The sequence below is a fragment of the Eubalaena glacialis genome, chromosome 11, assembly GCF_028564815.1.
Source record: "Eubalaena glacialis isolate mEubGla1 chromosome 11, mEubGla1.1.hap2.+ XY, whole genome shotgun sequence".
Taxonomy (NCBI): Eukaryota; Metazoa; Chordata; class Mammalia; order Artiodactyla; family Balaenidae; genus Eubalaena; species Eubalaena glacialis.
The window spans coordinates 17617032-17633655 of NC_083726.1; the positions used below are offsets into that span (position 1 = coordinate 17617032).

The 16624-nt window shown below is 35.8% G+C and overlaps 1 protein-coding gene across 1 annotated transcript in view; it reads left to right on the forward strand.

Moving 5' to 3' along the window:
- The first annotated feature begins 3403 nt into the window (after window positions 1-3403).
- Window positions 3404-16624, forward strand: part of SLC41A2 (solute carrier family 41 member 2) — a 108279-nt gene continuing 95058 nt past the window's right edge. The window contains exon 1 of the mRNA XM_061205101.1: window positions 3404-3958. Coding sequence (XP_061061084.1) covers window positions 3404-3958 — 555 coding nt within the window. The remainder of the gene's footprint in view (window positions 3959-16624) is intronic.

Consider the following 16624-nt stretch of genomic DNA (forward strand, 5'->3'; position numbering starts at 1 on the left):
ACAGATGTTAGGACAGAAACACCACTCAGACTAGCTTAAGCAGTGGAGATTTCTTGGCCCACATAATTGGGAAGAACAAGGATGGAACGGGCTTTAAATAAATGAGATAGACATTCTCATCATGATGTCAGACCCTCTCATCATCTCCCAGCTCTGATTCTCTGTTTCTGTGGATCCTTTTCTAACATGATGAGCTTTCCTCCAAGTGTTAGTGGTGGTGGTGGTGGTAGTGGTGGTAGAGGGAGCTTTTTGAGGAAGAAGACAGAGTGACAGCTTCAGAACTATTTCATTCCAAAAGGAAGTGAGAAAACACCCTTCCAGAGGCCTTCCCCTCTGAAGTAGCCCTGTAAGTCATTCACTCTTTGCTCTATCAGCTGTTTCCTTCACTGCCTTTACCACAAATTATCTCATTTATTTATATGCTCACCTGATTGTTGTTCCGCCCCACTACAAGGAAAAATCCTTGAAGCAAGAATAGTGCCTCTTTTGTTAATGGGGCAACCCCAGGATCTAGTAGCCATTCAGGAAATAATAAGCCAACAAATATGTGAAATTCCAGGGTAGGACTCAGGCCTGCTCCAGGCACTTGTCAGTATGTGGTCTGGAGGGGAGGGGACTGATCACTAGGCCTACCAGAACCTCATGCAACAGGGCAAGTGTGGTTTTACGTGGGAGATGGAAATACCATAAGCTGAAAAATTGGGGAAGGATGCTGAGGAAACAACAATAAAAATGTGGTTTTTTGTTTGTTTGTTTTATGCTCTTTAAGCATAGTTCACCATTTCACCCAACTGCCCAGTCTTGTTGTATAAGGTTGTGCAGATCCTGCAGTGCCTGAAGGTGCTTGGCTGAGGGGGTGGAGGGGGGCTGAAATCCAGCCGGAGACTCCATTCCTGTGGCTTCCTTTTTCCAGGAGGCACTGTTTTAAATTTACCCAAAGGCTCTATCTGGTCTCTGTACACAGTGGCCCTGTGTACAGAATATCCACCTCTCCATCTAACCTTCTGAAGAAAGAATACTAGGGGCAAAAGTAAGAGCTGCATGTGTCTTTGCATCTGGATCCTGCTGGCCAACTCAGTGCAGACTGTGTGCTTAACCATGTCCTGCAAACACTCTAAGAGAGATGACTTGTTTTGGGAAATTCCTCTTTTTTTAACCTTCTCCTCACTCCATTTTCCTACTTAGTGTTAGCTGGTCAATTTTCCTGAGCATGCTTTTTGAGCTGAATGGTGACTGAATGGTGATAATACATACTGTCATCTTTCTTAACTGTTTATCTACATTTCTCTGCATTTCCATTTTGATTATCCTTATAATTCTGCTTCAAGAGGAAGAAGAAATTGCCTATATCCATCACTGGCCCTTCAGTGGAATAGACTTGTCTTAAAGCTTTATCTCTGAGGTTTGTTCTGTTTTTTGTTTGATTAGAGATCCCTTTGGGGCAGTGAAATGCTCACTACTTAAAAAGAGGTGAATTGGTTGAAGGAACAGAAACCTGCTCAATCTGAGTCATGTAAGGCTGCTGGGAATCTCATAAGTTCCAGACATACAGCTGAGCCCTTCTTACATGGAAAGTTCTCAGGCAGCGGTTCTGGCTTTCTTCCTCTTTGTGGACTGCTTGGGTTCTTCTTTGCTTCACTCTGGACATTGTTTCCATTCCTTTGATTTTCTTTAAACACTGCCTTTGTCTGCATACTGATCAGCCTGCAAGTGGCAAAAAATGGCAACTAGTACTTAATCTCATTGGATTCTCTGCAGGTCCACAGGATGTCTGTACTGTAATCACTTGGGGAGCTTAAAAAAAAAAAAAAAAGGTTTATATGCCTCAAACTTATTCTGAGTCAGTAGGTCCAGAGTCCTAGAATCTATATTTTAAGAATATTCCCCAGCAGGAATTCCCAGACCCCTCCATAATCACAAGAGGGAAGAAAGGAAAGCGAGTGAATGATGAAATAGATGAACCAGATCCTAGCATCCACTTGTCCCCAACATAGCCCCTTTTCTTTTTCCCTTTGCCATTCCTTGTTATTGATCTTCCTATCCAAGGAGAGGAGATCGATATTCTAAGAAATTGAAAACATATATTGAAGAATAGAATGGTTTTCATTAAAAGCAGCAGTATAGTAGCAGCAATTCTTAGCCTAGCTTGGTGGGTGGGCAGTCCAGTTAGGCAGTGGGCCATCTATCCCTTATCAAATCAGAGCCAATTTGTCGATCTTGGATGCTCTTATAAATGTAAGACAGGGCTGGGCGTTTCTGAGAAACACCTGAGGCCTTAGACCCACCCTAATAACTTTGAAAACCTACGTACCTGTGGTGGCAGCTGTCCCAAGAGTCAGACTCTCTACCTGGGCAGGTGATGTATGACCTCACAACGTCAGTGCCTGTCACTCTCAAACCAGCTTACACAATGTGTCTGTGTCTTTAGTTCAAGATCTTTAGAGAGAATCTTGTCCATAACCAGCCAATCAGGAGCATACTCTGGGATTAAGGGTCAGAGCTGACTTTGAGAAGGGCATTAAGTGATAAGTGCATTGCAAGCTTTCTTTTGGTTGGCTTGCAAAATAGGATTAAGTGAATATTTGTAATCCCTTTTCATTTTGGTTATTTCTTAGGTAACAGAGGGATTATATTCCTAAATCAACTATAATGAATTTTTTGTATGTCAGAAACTACAAATATGACATCAGCCTAATTTTACATGTGAAGTAAATGCCATGTACCCTATTTAGGATATTTATAAAATAATTTCATGGCAAACATTATCATCGTTTCTTCATATTTTAATAACAAAATGTATATTACATTAAGTTGTAAAGTAACACGGATTATTATTTAATATGTTTAAAATATAATGTCATATACTTTACCTTTGTTGTGCCTGCATATGTAAAGGGTTGTAGCAATTTGATTCTGAGACCTCAATATAAGTAATGGAAGCCATTACTTTATTTAATAACTTTGTCTATTTTAGAATTTCAGAGACATTTGAAGACTTTACATGGGTATTAATTACATAAAGTATGCAAAGATAAACATTTTTAACCAAGATAGAACACACAAAAAAGCTGTATACTACATTTCTGTGTACAAAGCAATTATGTGTTAAGCCCAAAGGGTATAATATCAGTACATTAGGGTTGGTTTAAGAACGTGTTATTTTATACCTTTAATTATGAAGTATCAAGATAGTTAATCTGACTTTTAAAAATTATTTTATTTTATTTTTCCAGATCCAATCCCTCTGTGGAACTTCTAAACATCTTCTTCTAGTGGAAACGTTGTTTTCTACACAATGAAGTCAACATCTTAATTTAAACCAGCATTCATGTGGTTCTGATTCATCTGCTATGGTTCATGAAGCTTGAGATCTAAGGCGTACAGGGTCTTTTGCGATGACAATATGACTAATAGTAAAGGAAGATCTATTACCAGCAGAACAAGTGGTGGTCCAAGTAGTGGAGGAGGTTTTGTAGACTGGACTTTAAGTTTAAATACAATTCAATCTGATAAGTTTTTAAACTTACTGTTGAGTATGGTTCCGGTAATTTACCAGAAAAACCAGGAAGACAGGCACAAAAAAGGAAACAGCATTTGGCAAGATGGGTTATCAACTGCAGCACAAACTTTTAGTAATAGATCTGAACAGCACATGGAATATCACAGTTTCTCAGAGCCATCTTTTCATGGCAACAGTGGGCACACGCCATCAAGCTGTAGCCAAAAGTATGATGACTACGCCAACTACAATTATTGTGATGGAAGGGAGGCTTCAGAAACTACGGCCATGTTACAAGATGAAGATGTATCTAGAGATGGTGATGAAGATGTCATTGTGGAAGCAAACCAGAAATTACCAAAGGAGTCCAGTGGTGTCATGGCACTGCAAATACTTGTGCCATTTTTGTTAGCTGGCTTTGGAACAGTCTCAGCTGGCATGGTTTTGGATATAGTCCAGGTGGGTTTTCATCTTTGTTTAACTTCACTGTCTTTGTTGTTTAAAGTGCTTTGTGTCGGTTACTAATCTCAGACATTATATTTAGATTTAATTTATCCCTTAGTTAAAATGAACTGATGCTGACTTTGGTGAAGAATCTGCTATTTCTGTTTTTTTGTTTGTTTTCCTTTAGAAGTTCTAAGAGAATTGTCTCATTCTGACCATAAAGTAACTTTTCATAAAATATTAAATAGTAAAGTAATCCCAAATTGGGTAAATCAGCTAAATGAATAACTCAATAAATGTTATGTTTAAATACATCTTTATTTTAAAAATAAAAATTAATATATGCTCATTAAAATGAATTCAAACAATGCAGAGGATTAAATAAAAGATAAGTCTTTCCTATTCCTCATCTCCAAACCAAAAGTCTCTTCCCCTCCAGAGGTTACCATTGTTAAGAGTTTGCTGTATATACTTGCAGACTTTTTTCTATGCTAATATACATGCATATGTGCAGAGTCTTTTTTCAAAAATAAAAATGAAATGCTATATATATTTTTCTGCAGTTTATTTGCATTGCTTATTAATGTATCTTGGACATGTTTCCAAATTAATAACAAAGATATTCAGCATTTTAAAAAGAGTGCTTGATATTTCCATTGTATATATACACCAAAATTTACTTATTCACTCTCCCATGCTGGTGCTATAACAAATATCCTTATAAATTTATCTTTACACACTCATACTAATTTTTTCATAGGATAGATTTTAAAAATGGGATTGCTGGGTATTAGGGCAGCTGTATGTGTTTAAAATTTTTATAGGTATTGTCAAATTGCCTTTCAAAAAGTTTGTACCAATTTGTAGTCCTGCCATCAGTATATAAGTACTTTTATCTATCCATACCCTTATCAACATTGGATATTCTTGATCTTTTTCATTTTTGCCAATTGATAGGAAAATGTTATCATATTTTAATTAACATTCTTTAATTATTATTAATGTCTTAGCATCTTTTCATGTGTTTATTGGCCATTCTTACCTTTTCTGTGAATATTTCTTATACACTTTTTTGTATCTTTTATCCATTTAAAAAATGGGTACATTACTTTATTGACTTGTAGGAGTTCTTAATGTAGTATTATATAAAATTACAAAATTACCTATTATATAATTACCTTTCTAAAGTAGTAAATTGTTAAAAGGTGGCATTCTGTTACTATCAGTTTTCATTCATCAGTCAGAGAAAGCTTGGCTCTAGGAAAGGGTTAGAAACATTATCCTCATGTGCCTTTGTCTTTCATTGTTTGCCCCCTAAAAGAAACCTCAGGTTATCTGTGACTCTAAGACACTTTTAAACAGATAACATTTTTATGTAAATGGCAAACGTACATAAATAGAAACCTAATTTTTCCACCATCAGATGGAGAAAAGATATGAAAAGATATACTGTGTTAAGTATATTGAATTTTTGAATAGACTGTAATACTCTAGGGAGACCTAACCTATCTGTCCACTTGAAATATAATTGTTTCAAATTATTACCATAGTATCATAGCTGCTAAAATGAATATGCTGTTTGGGGTTGACTTTTTTTTTTTCTTCATATACCAGTTATTCTGAAGAAACACTCAACATTTAGCTATAGGATGATAACATCTATAGGAAAAATATGTTAGAGTATAGATTGTTAAGCAGAATATTTACATAGTTCATTATGTACCTTCCTCTGGTGCATGTTCACTTATTTCTTGATGCTATTTGAGAGAAGAGCACGTGTGTAATTGGGAAAAGTTCCTTTATGATTTTATGAACTTTAATACTGCTAGCCCTAAGGACTTTATAGTGTTAAACTTCAGTGTTAAAAATCATAAAGACATAATGTAAATGTTTTGAAAGATTTCATTTGAATGAGGTTTTTAAAACTTTTAAATTGTGAAATTTAAAACATACAGGGTGAAAACAAACAGCTCAGTGAAAACAAAAACATATAGCTCAGTGAATTTTCATGACACAAACAACCGTATAACCATCACCTGGGTCAAGAAATAGACTCTTACCTATACTTCATTAGTCTTCATTAGTGCTCCCTTCCAATAGCTTCCTTTTTTTCTCCATCACCAAAGATAATCAATAATCTGATTTTTTTTTTAAATAATCTGATTTTTATAAGAACTTTTTTGTCTTTATAAGCGTGTATTATTAAGCACCACTGCTTGGTTTTACTTAATTCTTTTCAAAATTTATCCAGTGGAAGTATAGAGTATATATTCTTCTATGTTTGGGTTTTTTTGGTCAACATTACGTAAGTTTTAGGAAACTGTTGTTCATTTATTTTTATTGCTGTGTTGTAATCCAGTGTATAAATACATCACAATTTATCCATTCTACTATTTTTTTAAATCCATTCTACTATTTTTTTAATCCATTCTACTGTTGATGGACATTGGGCCTAATGGTGTTTCCAGGCTCCTGCTGTATGTGTGCATGCATTTCTCTTGGGTATATATGTAGAAATGGAATCTCTAGGTCTTAGAATATGCAGATATTTAAATGTAGCATTTGTCAAATGGTTTTCCAAAGTGGTTGTACCAATTTACAGACTAATATAGCAGTATATGAGAGGTCCAGTGCTCTATATTATTGTTTATACAAGGTATCAGAAGTCTTTTTAATTTTAGAAATTCTGGCATATGTGGGGTGGCATCGCATTGAGGTTTTAATTGGGATTTTCCTGATGACTAATGATGTTTACTGACCATTTGGATATCATTGGTGAAGTTTCTTTGCCCATTTTCCTATTTGATTGTTTATCTTTGCCTTATTGATTTATAGGAGTTATTTGCATATTCTGGATGTAAGCCTTCTAGTTACATGTATTACAAAATTTTTTCCCCTCTGTGGCTTGCTTTTTTACTCTCTCAGTTGTGTGTTTGGATGAGCAGAAGTTCTTAAGTTTTATACAGTCCCCTTTTCCCTACTTTGCTATGGTCTGTGCTTTTTGTCTCCTGTTTAAGAAATCTTTCCATACCCTGTGAATTAAGATACTCTCTTATAATAGCTCCTTGAAGCTTTGTTTTGCCTTTTACATTTAGATCATTCCCTACTGGGAGTCGGTTTTTGTACAGAGTGAGGTAGAGGTTATATTTTTTCCTTTCCACATGGATTTCCAATTGTCTCTGCACTGTTATATAACCAAAATATTTGTTATAAATATAAATATTTTCCCATTTATGTGTAGGTCAACTTCTGGGCTCTCAATTCTGTTCCTTTGGTGTATTTATGTCTCTTGTCGTGAATGCCACACCATCATCATTACTCTAGTTTATAAATCTTGATATCTAGTAGAGAATGTTCTCTCTTTATTCTTCCTGAAGAGTGCTTTGGTTATTCTTTTCCCTTTGCATTTCTATGTATGCTTTAGTATAAAAGCTTGTCAGTTTTCAAAAAAAGTAGTAGCGATTGTGATTCAGAGATAATAAGGGGGAGAATTGACTCTACACTGTTTAGTCTTCCAACACAGGTACGTGGAATAATAGCCTCCATTTATTTAGGTCATCTTTAATTCCCCTCATTGATGTTTTACAGTTTCTGAACACAGGTCTTTTACATTTTTAGCTGGGTTCGTTCTAGTTATTTTGCTTCATACATCCCAGACTCAGAGCTAAAGAAGCGGGCAACCAAGAAATGCCAACAAGGGCAGACAAAACCAAACCAAACCAACAAAAGCCTGCTCTTTGTAGCTGAAGGACTAGGAAAGGGACACCCTAGCAAGACAAAACAGTTTTAGACAATAACTGTTCTACTCTAGCCAAACACTACAGAAAAAACCGTGGCCTCACCCACATCCACATCAGCAAAGGCCCAGCGGGGAGCCTGGAGGGCATTCTGCTAAGTGAAATAAGCCAGATAGAGAAAGACAAATATTGCATGGTATCACTTACATGTGGAATCTTTAAAAAAAAAGTCAAACTCATAAAAACAGAGAGTAGAATGGTAGTTGCCAGGGCCTGAGGGGGTGAGGGAAATGGGGAGAAGTTGGTGAAAGGGTACAAACTTTCAGTTACAAGGTAAGTATGCTCCGAGAATCTAATGTACAGCATGGTGACTGTAGTTGATAATACTGTATTGTATACTCGATATTTGCTAAGAGAGTAGATCTTAAGTATTCTCACCAAAAAAAAAAAAAAAGTGTAACTCTGTGAGGTGATAGATATGTTAATTAACTTGTTGGGGGAATTCCTTTCATAATGTATATGTGTATCAAGTCATCATACTGTACCCTTAAAATATATTACAATTCTATTTGTCAATTATACCTCAGTAAAGCTTAGAAAAAATGAGCAAAATATACCAAAAGCAAGCAGAAGAAAGGAAATAATTAATATAAAAGCAAAAATCAATGAAATTGAAAGCAGGAAAACAGTAGAAAAAAGTCAGTGAAACGAACATCTGGTTCTTTGCAAAGACCAATAAATCTGACAATTTGTAGCAAGACTGACAATGAAAAAAAAAAGAGAGAAGACATAAATTACCAAGATCAGAATGAAATAGGGGATATCACTACAGATCCTGTAGACATCAAAAGGATAGTAAAGAAGTACTACAAACAACTCTGCACAGGTAAATTTTACAACTTAAAGTGGGCCACTTCCTCAAAAAACACAATTACCCCAATCCACCCAAAATGAAGTGGATAATTTGAAGAGCTCTATACTTATTAAGGAAATTGAATTCATAATTTTAAAAACTCCCAAAAAAGAAATCTTCAGACACAGATAGTTTCACCTGAAAATTCTACCAAATGTTTAAAGCAGAGTTAACACTAATTCTACACAAGCTTTTCTGGAAAATAGAAGAGGAGGGAACACTTACCAATTCATTTTAAGAAACTGGTATTACCCAGATACCAAACCAAAGACAATGCAAAAAACAAACCAAAAAACCCCAAAAAAACCTACAGACCAATACTTCTCCTGAATATAGACCAAAAAAATCCTTAACAAACATTGGCAAATAGAATTTAGCAACATATAAAATGAATTATACACCATGAAAAATGAGGTTTATTCCAGGGATGCAAGTCTTGTTCACTATTTGAAAATCAATATAATTCACCATATTAACAGGCTAAAGAAGAAAATCACATGACCACGTCAAATGATACAGAAAAAGCATTTGACAAAATTCAACACCCATTCATGATAAAAAAAACTCAAATAAATAGGAATAGAGTGGAACTTCCTCAACATTATACTTAATTTAATGATGAAATACCAAATGCAGTTTTCCCCTAAGATCAGGTACAAGGCAAGGATGTCCACACTCATTACCTTTATTCAACATAGTGCAATAAGTCAAGAAAAGGAAATAAAAGACATACAGATTGGAAAGGATGAAATAAAACTGTTCCTATTTGCAGATGACATGATTGTCTACTTAGAAAATCCCAAAGAATCTACCAAAACCAAAACCAAAACAAAAAAAACCTCCAAGAACTGATAAATGAGTTCAGTAAGGCCCAGGATACACAATACATACAAAAAATAAATTTTATTTCTAGCAATGAGTATGTGGACATTGAAATTAAAAATACAATAACATTTACTCAAAAAGCAAACACCTAGATGTAAATCTTACAAAACACGTACAGGATTTGTATGCTGAAAGCTACAAAACACTGATGAAAGTAATCAAGGAAGATCTAAATAAATGGAGAGACTTGCCATATTCATGGCTTAGAAGACTCAACATAATAAAGATGTCAGTTCTCCCCAAACTGATATACATGTTTAACAGAACTTTAAAAATCTCCACAAGATTTTTTAATAGAATAAATAATATTAAAATGTATACGCAAAGGGAAAGAAAATAGAATTTTCTTTTTAAAAATCAAAACAAAGTGGGAAGGATCAGTCTACTTGATTCCAAGCTTATTAAAATGACCACAGTAATCAAGACTGTGGTATTTGGTGGAGGGATACACGCCCTTAAACCTGACACCAAAAGCGTGATCCATAAAATGAAAAATGGATAAATTGGACTTTATCAAATAAAAATTTTGTTCTGTGAATGACCTTGTTGAAAGGATGAAAAGCCAAGTTACAGAGAGGAAGAAATTATTTGCAAACTACACATCTGGCAAAAGGCTAGAATAAAGAACTCTCAAACACTCAACATTTTAACAAAAACAGCCCAGTTAGAAAATTGGCCAAAAAAAAAAAAAAAAAAAAGCATAGAGACATTTCACAGAAGAATATGTACAGATGGCAAATAAACTTGAAAAGATATTTAGTATCCTTAGCCATTAGAGGAACGCAAATGAAAACTACAATGAAATATCACTGTGTACCTATCAGAATGATTATAATAAAAAATAGTGGTAGTATCAAATGCTGTTGAGCATGTAGAGAAATGGTATCACTCATATATTGCTGTTGGGAATTTAAAATGATACAGCCGCTCTGGAAAACACTTTGACAGTTTCTTTAAAAAAAATAAAACCTAAACATTAACTATCATACAACCTAGGAATTGCATTCCTGGGCATTTATTCCAGAGTATGAAGACTTGTGCTAACACAACTCCTGTACGTAAATGTTTACAGCAGCCTTATTCATAATAGCCAAGAACTGGGATACACCCCAGAAGTCCTTCAGCAGTCAAATGGTTTAACAAACTCTGGTAAATCCATATGATGGAATACTACTCAGCAACAAAAAGGAATGAACTGTTGACACATGCAACAATCTACATGAATCTCCAGAGAATTATGCTGAGTGGAAAAAGCAAATCTCAAAAGGTTATACATACTATATTCATTTATAAAAATTCTTGAATCAACATTTTATGGAAGTGGAGAACAGATTAGCAGTTGCCAGGGATTAAGAAGGGGCAGTTGCCAGGGATTAAGAAGGGAGTGGAGAAAAGTGGACGTGGCTATAAAAGGGCAACAGGAGGAATCCTTGTGGTGATGGAAATGTTCTGTATCTTGACTATATCAATATCAATATCCTGGTTGTGAGATTGTCCTAGAGTTTTGTGAGATATTAGCATTGGGGGAAACTGGATAAAGGATACATGGGATCTCTCTATTATTTTTAACAACCGCATGTGAATCTATAATTATTTCAAAACGTTTAATGAAAAACATAATGTATGTATCTGGTAAAGCATATTTAAGCTGTATGAAACAATATATAATGGAGAAAGAAGTCTCCTTTTTTTTTCTTAACATCTTTATTGGAGTATAATTGCTTTACAATGGTGTGTTAGTTTCTGCTTTATAACAAAGTGAATCAGTTATACTTATACATATGTTCCCATATCTCTTCCCTCTTGCGTCTCCCTCCCTCCCACCCTCCCTATCCCACCCTTCTAGGTGGTCACAAAGCACCAAGCTGATCTCCCTGTGCTATGCAGCTGCTTCCCACTAGCTATCTGTTTTACGTTTGGTAGTGTATATATGTCCATGCCACTCTCTCACTTTGTCCCAGCTTACCCTTCCCCCTCCCCATCTCCTCAGGTCCATTCTCTAGTAGGTCTGTGTCTTTATTCCCATCTTGCCCCTAGGTTTTTCATGACCTTTTTTTTTTTTTTTCTTAGATTCGATATATATGTGTTAGCATACGGTATTTGTTTTTCTCTTTCTAACTTCACTCTGTATGACAGACCCTAGGTCCATCCACCTCACTACAAATAACTCAATTTCGTTTCTTTTTATGGCTGAGTAATATTCCATTGTATATATGTGCCACATCTTCTTTATCCATTCATCTGTCGATAGACACTTAGGTTGCTTCCATGTCCTGGCTATTGTAAATAGAGCTGCAATGAACATTTTGGTACATGACTCTTTTTGAATTATGGTTTTCTCTGGGTATATGCCCAGTAGTGGGATTGCTGTGTCATATGGTAGTTCTATTTTTAGTATTTTAAGGAACCTCCATACTGTTCTCCATAGTGGCTGTATCAATTTACATTCCCACCAACAGTGCAAGAGGGTTCCCTTTTCTCCACACCCTCTCCAGCATGTATTGTTTGTTGATTTTTTGATGATGGCAATTCTGACCGGTGTGAGATGATATCTCATTGTAGTTTTGATTTGCATTTCTCTAATGGTTAGTGATGTTGAGCATCCTTTCATGTGTTTGTTGGCAATCTGTATATCTTCTTTGGAGAAATGTCTGTTTAGGTCTTCTGCCCATGTTTGGATTGGACTGTTTGTTTTTTTGGTATTGAGCTGCACGAGCTACTTGTATATTTTGGAGATTAATCCTTTGTCAGTTGCTTCATTTGCAAATATTTTCTCCCATTCTGAGCGTTGTCTTTTGGTCTTGTTTATGGTTTCCTTTGCTGTGCAAAAGCTTTTAAGTTTCATTAGGTCCCATTTGTTTATTTTTGTTTTTCCATTTATCTGGGAGGTGGGTCAAAAAGGATCTTGCTGTGATTTATGTCATAGAGTGTTCTGCCTATGTTTTCCTCTAAGAGTGTGGTAGTGTCTGGCCTTACATTTAGGTCTTTAATCCATTTTGAGTTTATTTTTGTGTATGGTGTCAGGGAGTGTTCTAATTTCATACTTTTACATGTACCTGTCCAGTTTTCCCAGCACCACTTATTGAAGAGGTTGTCTTTTCTCCACTGTATATTCTTGCCTCCTTTATCAAAGATAAGGTGACCATATGTGTGTGGGTTTATCGCTGGGCTTTCTATCCTGTTCCATAGATCTATATTTCTGTTTTTGTGCCAGTACCATACTGTCTTGATTACTGTAGCTTTGTAGTATAGTCTGAAGTCAGGGAGCCTGATTCCTCCAGCTCCGTTTTTCTTTCTCAAGATTGCTTTGGCTATTTGGGGTCTTTTGCGTTTCCATACAAATTGTGAATTTTTTTTTGTTCTAGTTCTGTGAAAAATGCCAGTGGTAGTTTGATAGGGATTGCATTGAATCTGTAGATTGCTTTGGGCAGTATAGTCATTTTCACAATGTTGATTCTTCCAATCCAAGAACATGGTATATCTCTCCATCTATTTGTATCACCTTTAATTTCTTTCATCAGTGTCTTATAATTTTCTGCATACAGGTCTTTTGTCTCCTTAGGTAGGTTTATTCCTAGATATTTTATTCTTTCTGTTGCAGTGGTAAATGGGAGTGTTTCCTTAATTTCTCTTTCAGATTTTTCATCGTTAGTGTATAGTAATGCAAGAGGTATCTGCATTAATTTTGTATCCTGCTACTTTACCAAATTCATTGATTAGCTCTAGTAGTTTTCTGGTAGCATCTTTAGGATTCTCTATGTATAGTATCATGTCATCTGCAAACAGTGACAGCTTTACTTCTTCTTTTCTGATTTGGATTCCTTTTATTTCTTTTTCTACTCTGATTGCTGTGGCTAAAACTTCCAAAATAATGTTGAATAATAGTGGTGAGAGTGGGCAACCGTGTCTTGTTCCTGATCTTAGTGGAAATGGTTTCAGTTTTTCACCGTTGAGGACGATGTTGGCTGTGGGTTTGTCATATATGGCCTTTATTATGTTGAGGAAAGTTCCCTCTATGCCTACTTTCTGCAGGGTTTTTATCATAAATGGGTGTTGAATTTTGTCGAAAGCTTTCTCTGCATCAATTGAGATGATCATATGGTTTTTCTCCTTCAATTTGTTAATATGGTGTATCACATTGATTGATTTGCATATATTGAAGAATCCTTGCATTCCTGGGATAAACCCCACTTGATCATGGTGTATGATCCTTTTAATGTGCTGTTGGATTCTGTTTGCTAGTATTTTGTTGAGGATTTTTGCATCTATGTTCATCAGTGATATTGGCCTGTAGTTTTCTTTCTTTGTGACATCTTTGTCTGGTTTTGGTATCAGGGTGATGGTGGCCTCGTAGAATGAGTTGGGGAGTGTTCCTCCCTCTGCTATATTTTGGAAGAGTTTGAGAAGGATGGGTGTTAGCTCTTCTCTAAATGTTTGATAGAATTCGCCTGTGAAGCCATCTGGTCCTGGGCTTTTGTTTGTTGGAAGATTTTTAATCAGTTTCAATTTCAGTGCTTGTGATTGGTCTGTTCATATTTTCTATTTCTTCCTGGTTCAGTCTCGGAAGGTTGTGCATTTCTAAGAATCTGTCCATTTCTTCCAGGTTGTCCATTTTATTGGCATAAAGTTGCTTGTAGTAATCTCTCATGATCCTTTGTATTTCTGCAGTGTCAGTTGTTACTTCTCCTTTTTCATTTCTAATTCTATTGATTTGAATCTTCTCCCTTTTTTTCTTGATGAGTCTGGCTAATAGTTTATCAATTTTGTTTATCTTCTCAAAGAACCAGCTTTTAGTTTTATTGATCTTTGCCATCGTTTCCTTCATTTCTTTTTCCTTTATTTCTGATCTGATCTTTATGATTTCTTTCCTTCTGCTAACTTTGGGGGTTTTTTTGTTCTTCTTTCTCTAATTGCTTTAGGTGTAAGGTTAGGTTGTTTATTTGAGGTGTTTCTTGTTTCTTGAGGTAGGATTGTATTGCTATAAACTTCCCTCTTAGAACTGCTTTTGCTGCATCCCATAGGTTTTGGGTCGTCGTGTTTTCATTGTCATTTGTTTCTAGGTATTTTTTGATTTCCTCTTTGATTTCTTCAGTGATCTCTTGGTTATTAAGTAGTGTATTGTTTAGCCTCCATGTGCTTGTATTTTTTACAGATTTTTTTCCTGTAATTGATATCTAGTCTCATAGCGTTGTGGTTGGAAAAGATACTTGATACGATTTCAATTTTCTTAAATTTACCAATGCTTGATTTGTGACCCAAGATATGATCTATCCTGGAGAATGTTCCATGAGCACTTGAGAAAAATGTGTATTCTGTTGTTTTTGGATGGAATGTCCTATAAATATCGATTAAGTCCATCTTGTTTAATGTATCTTTTAAAGCTTGTGTTTCCTTATTTATTTTCATTTTGGATGATCTGTCCATTGGTGAAAGTGGGGTGTTAAAGTCCCCTACTATGATTGTGTTAGTGTCGATTTCCCCTTTTATGGCTGTTAGTATTTGCCTTCTGTATTGAGGTGCTCCTATGTTGGGTGCATAAATATTTACAATTGTTATATCTTCTTCTTGGATTGATCCCTTGATCATTATGTAGTGTCCTTCTTTGTTTCTTGTAATAGTCTTTATTTTAAAGTCTATTTTGTCTGATATGAGAATTGCTACTCCAGCTTTCTTTTGATTTCCATTTGCATGGAATATCTTTTTCCATCCCCTCACTTTCAGTCTGTATGTGTCCGTAGGTCTGAAGTGGGTCTCTTGTAGACAGCATATATATGGGTCTTGTTTTTGTATCCATTCAGCCAGTCTGTGTCTTTTGGTGGGAGCATTTAATCCATTTACATTTAAGGTAATTATCGATATGTATGTTCCTATTCCCATTTTCTTAATTGTTTTGGGTTTGTTATTGTAGGTCTTTTCCTTCTCTTGTGTTTCCTGCCTAGAGAAGTTCCTTTAGCATTTGTTGTAAAACTGGTTTGGTGGTGCTGAATTCTCTTAGCTTTTGCTTGTCTGTAAAGGTATTAATTTCTCCATCAAATCTGAATGAGATCCTTGCTGGGTAGAGTAATCTTGGTTGTAGGTTTTTCTCCTTCATCACTTTAAATATGTCCTGCCACTCCCTTCTGGCTTGCAGAGTTTCTGCTGAAAGATCAGCTGTTAACCTTATGGGGATTCCCTTGTGTGTTATTTGTTGTTTTTCCCTTGCTGCTTTTAATATTTTTTCTTTGTATTTAATTTTTGATAGTTTGATTAATATGTGTCTTGGCGTGTTTCTCCTTGGATTTATCCTGTATGGGACTCTCTGTGCTTCCTGGACTTGATTAACTATTTCCTTTCTCATATTAGGGAAGTTTTCAACTATAATCTCTTCAAATATTTTCTCAGTCCCTTTCTTTTTCTCTTCTTCTTCTGGGACCCCTGTAATTCGAATGTTGGTGCGTTTAATGTTGTCCCAGAGGTCTCTGAGACTGTCCTCAGTTCTTTTCATTCTTTTTTCTTTATTCTGCTCTGCAGTAGTTATTTCCACCATTTTATCTTCCAGGTCACTTATCCGTTCTTCTGCCTCAGTTATTCTGCTATTGATCCCTTCTAGAGAATTTTTAATTTCATTTATTGTGTTGTTCATCATTGTTTGTTTGCTCTTTAGTTCTTCTAGGTCCTTGTTAAACGTTTCTTGTATTTTCTCTATTCTATTTCCAAGATTTTGGATCATCTTTATTATCATTATTCTGAATTCTTTTTCAGGTAGACTGCCTATTTCCTCTTCATTTGTTAGGTCTGGTGGGTTTTTACCTTGCTCCTTCATCTGCTGTGTGTTTTTCTGTCTTCTCATTTTGCTTAACTTACTGTGTTTGGGGTCTCCTTTTTGCAGGCTGCAGGTTCGTAGTTCCCATTGTTTTTGGTGTCTGTCCCCAGTGGCTAAGGTTGGTTCAGTGGGTTGTGTAGGCTCCTGGTGGAGGGGACTAGTGCCTGTGTTCTGGTGGATGAGGCTGGATCTTGTCTTTCTGGTGGGCAGGTCCACATCTGGTAGTGTGTTTTGGGGTGTCTGTGGCCTTATTATGATTTTAGGCAGCCTCTCTGCTAATGGATGGGGTTGTGTTCCTGTCTTTCTAGTTGTTTGGCATAGGGTGTCCAGCACTGTAGCTTGCT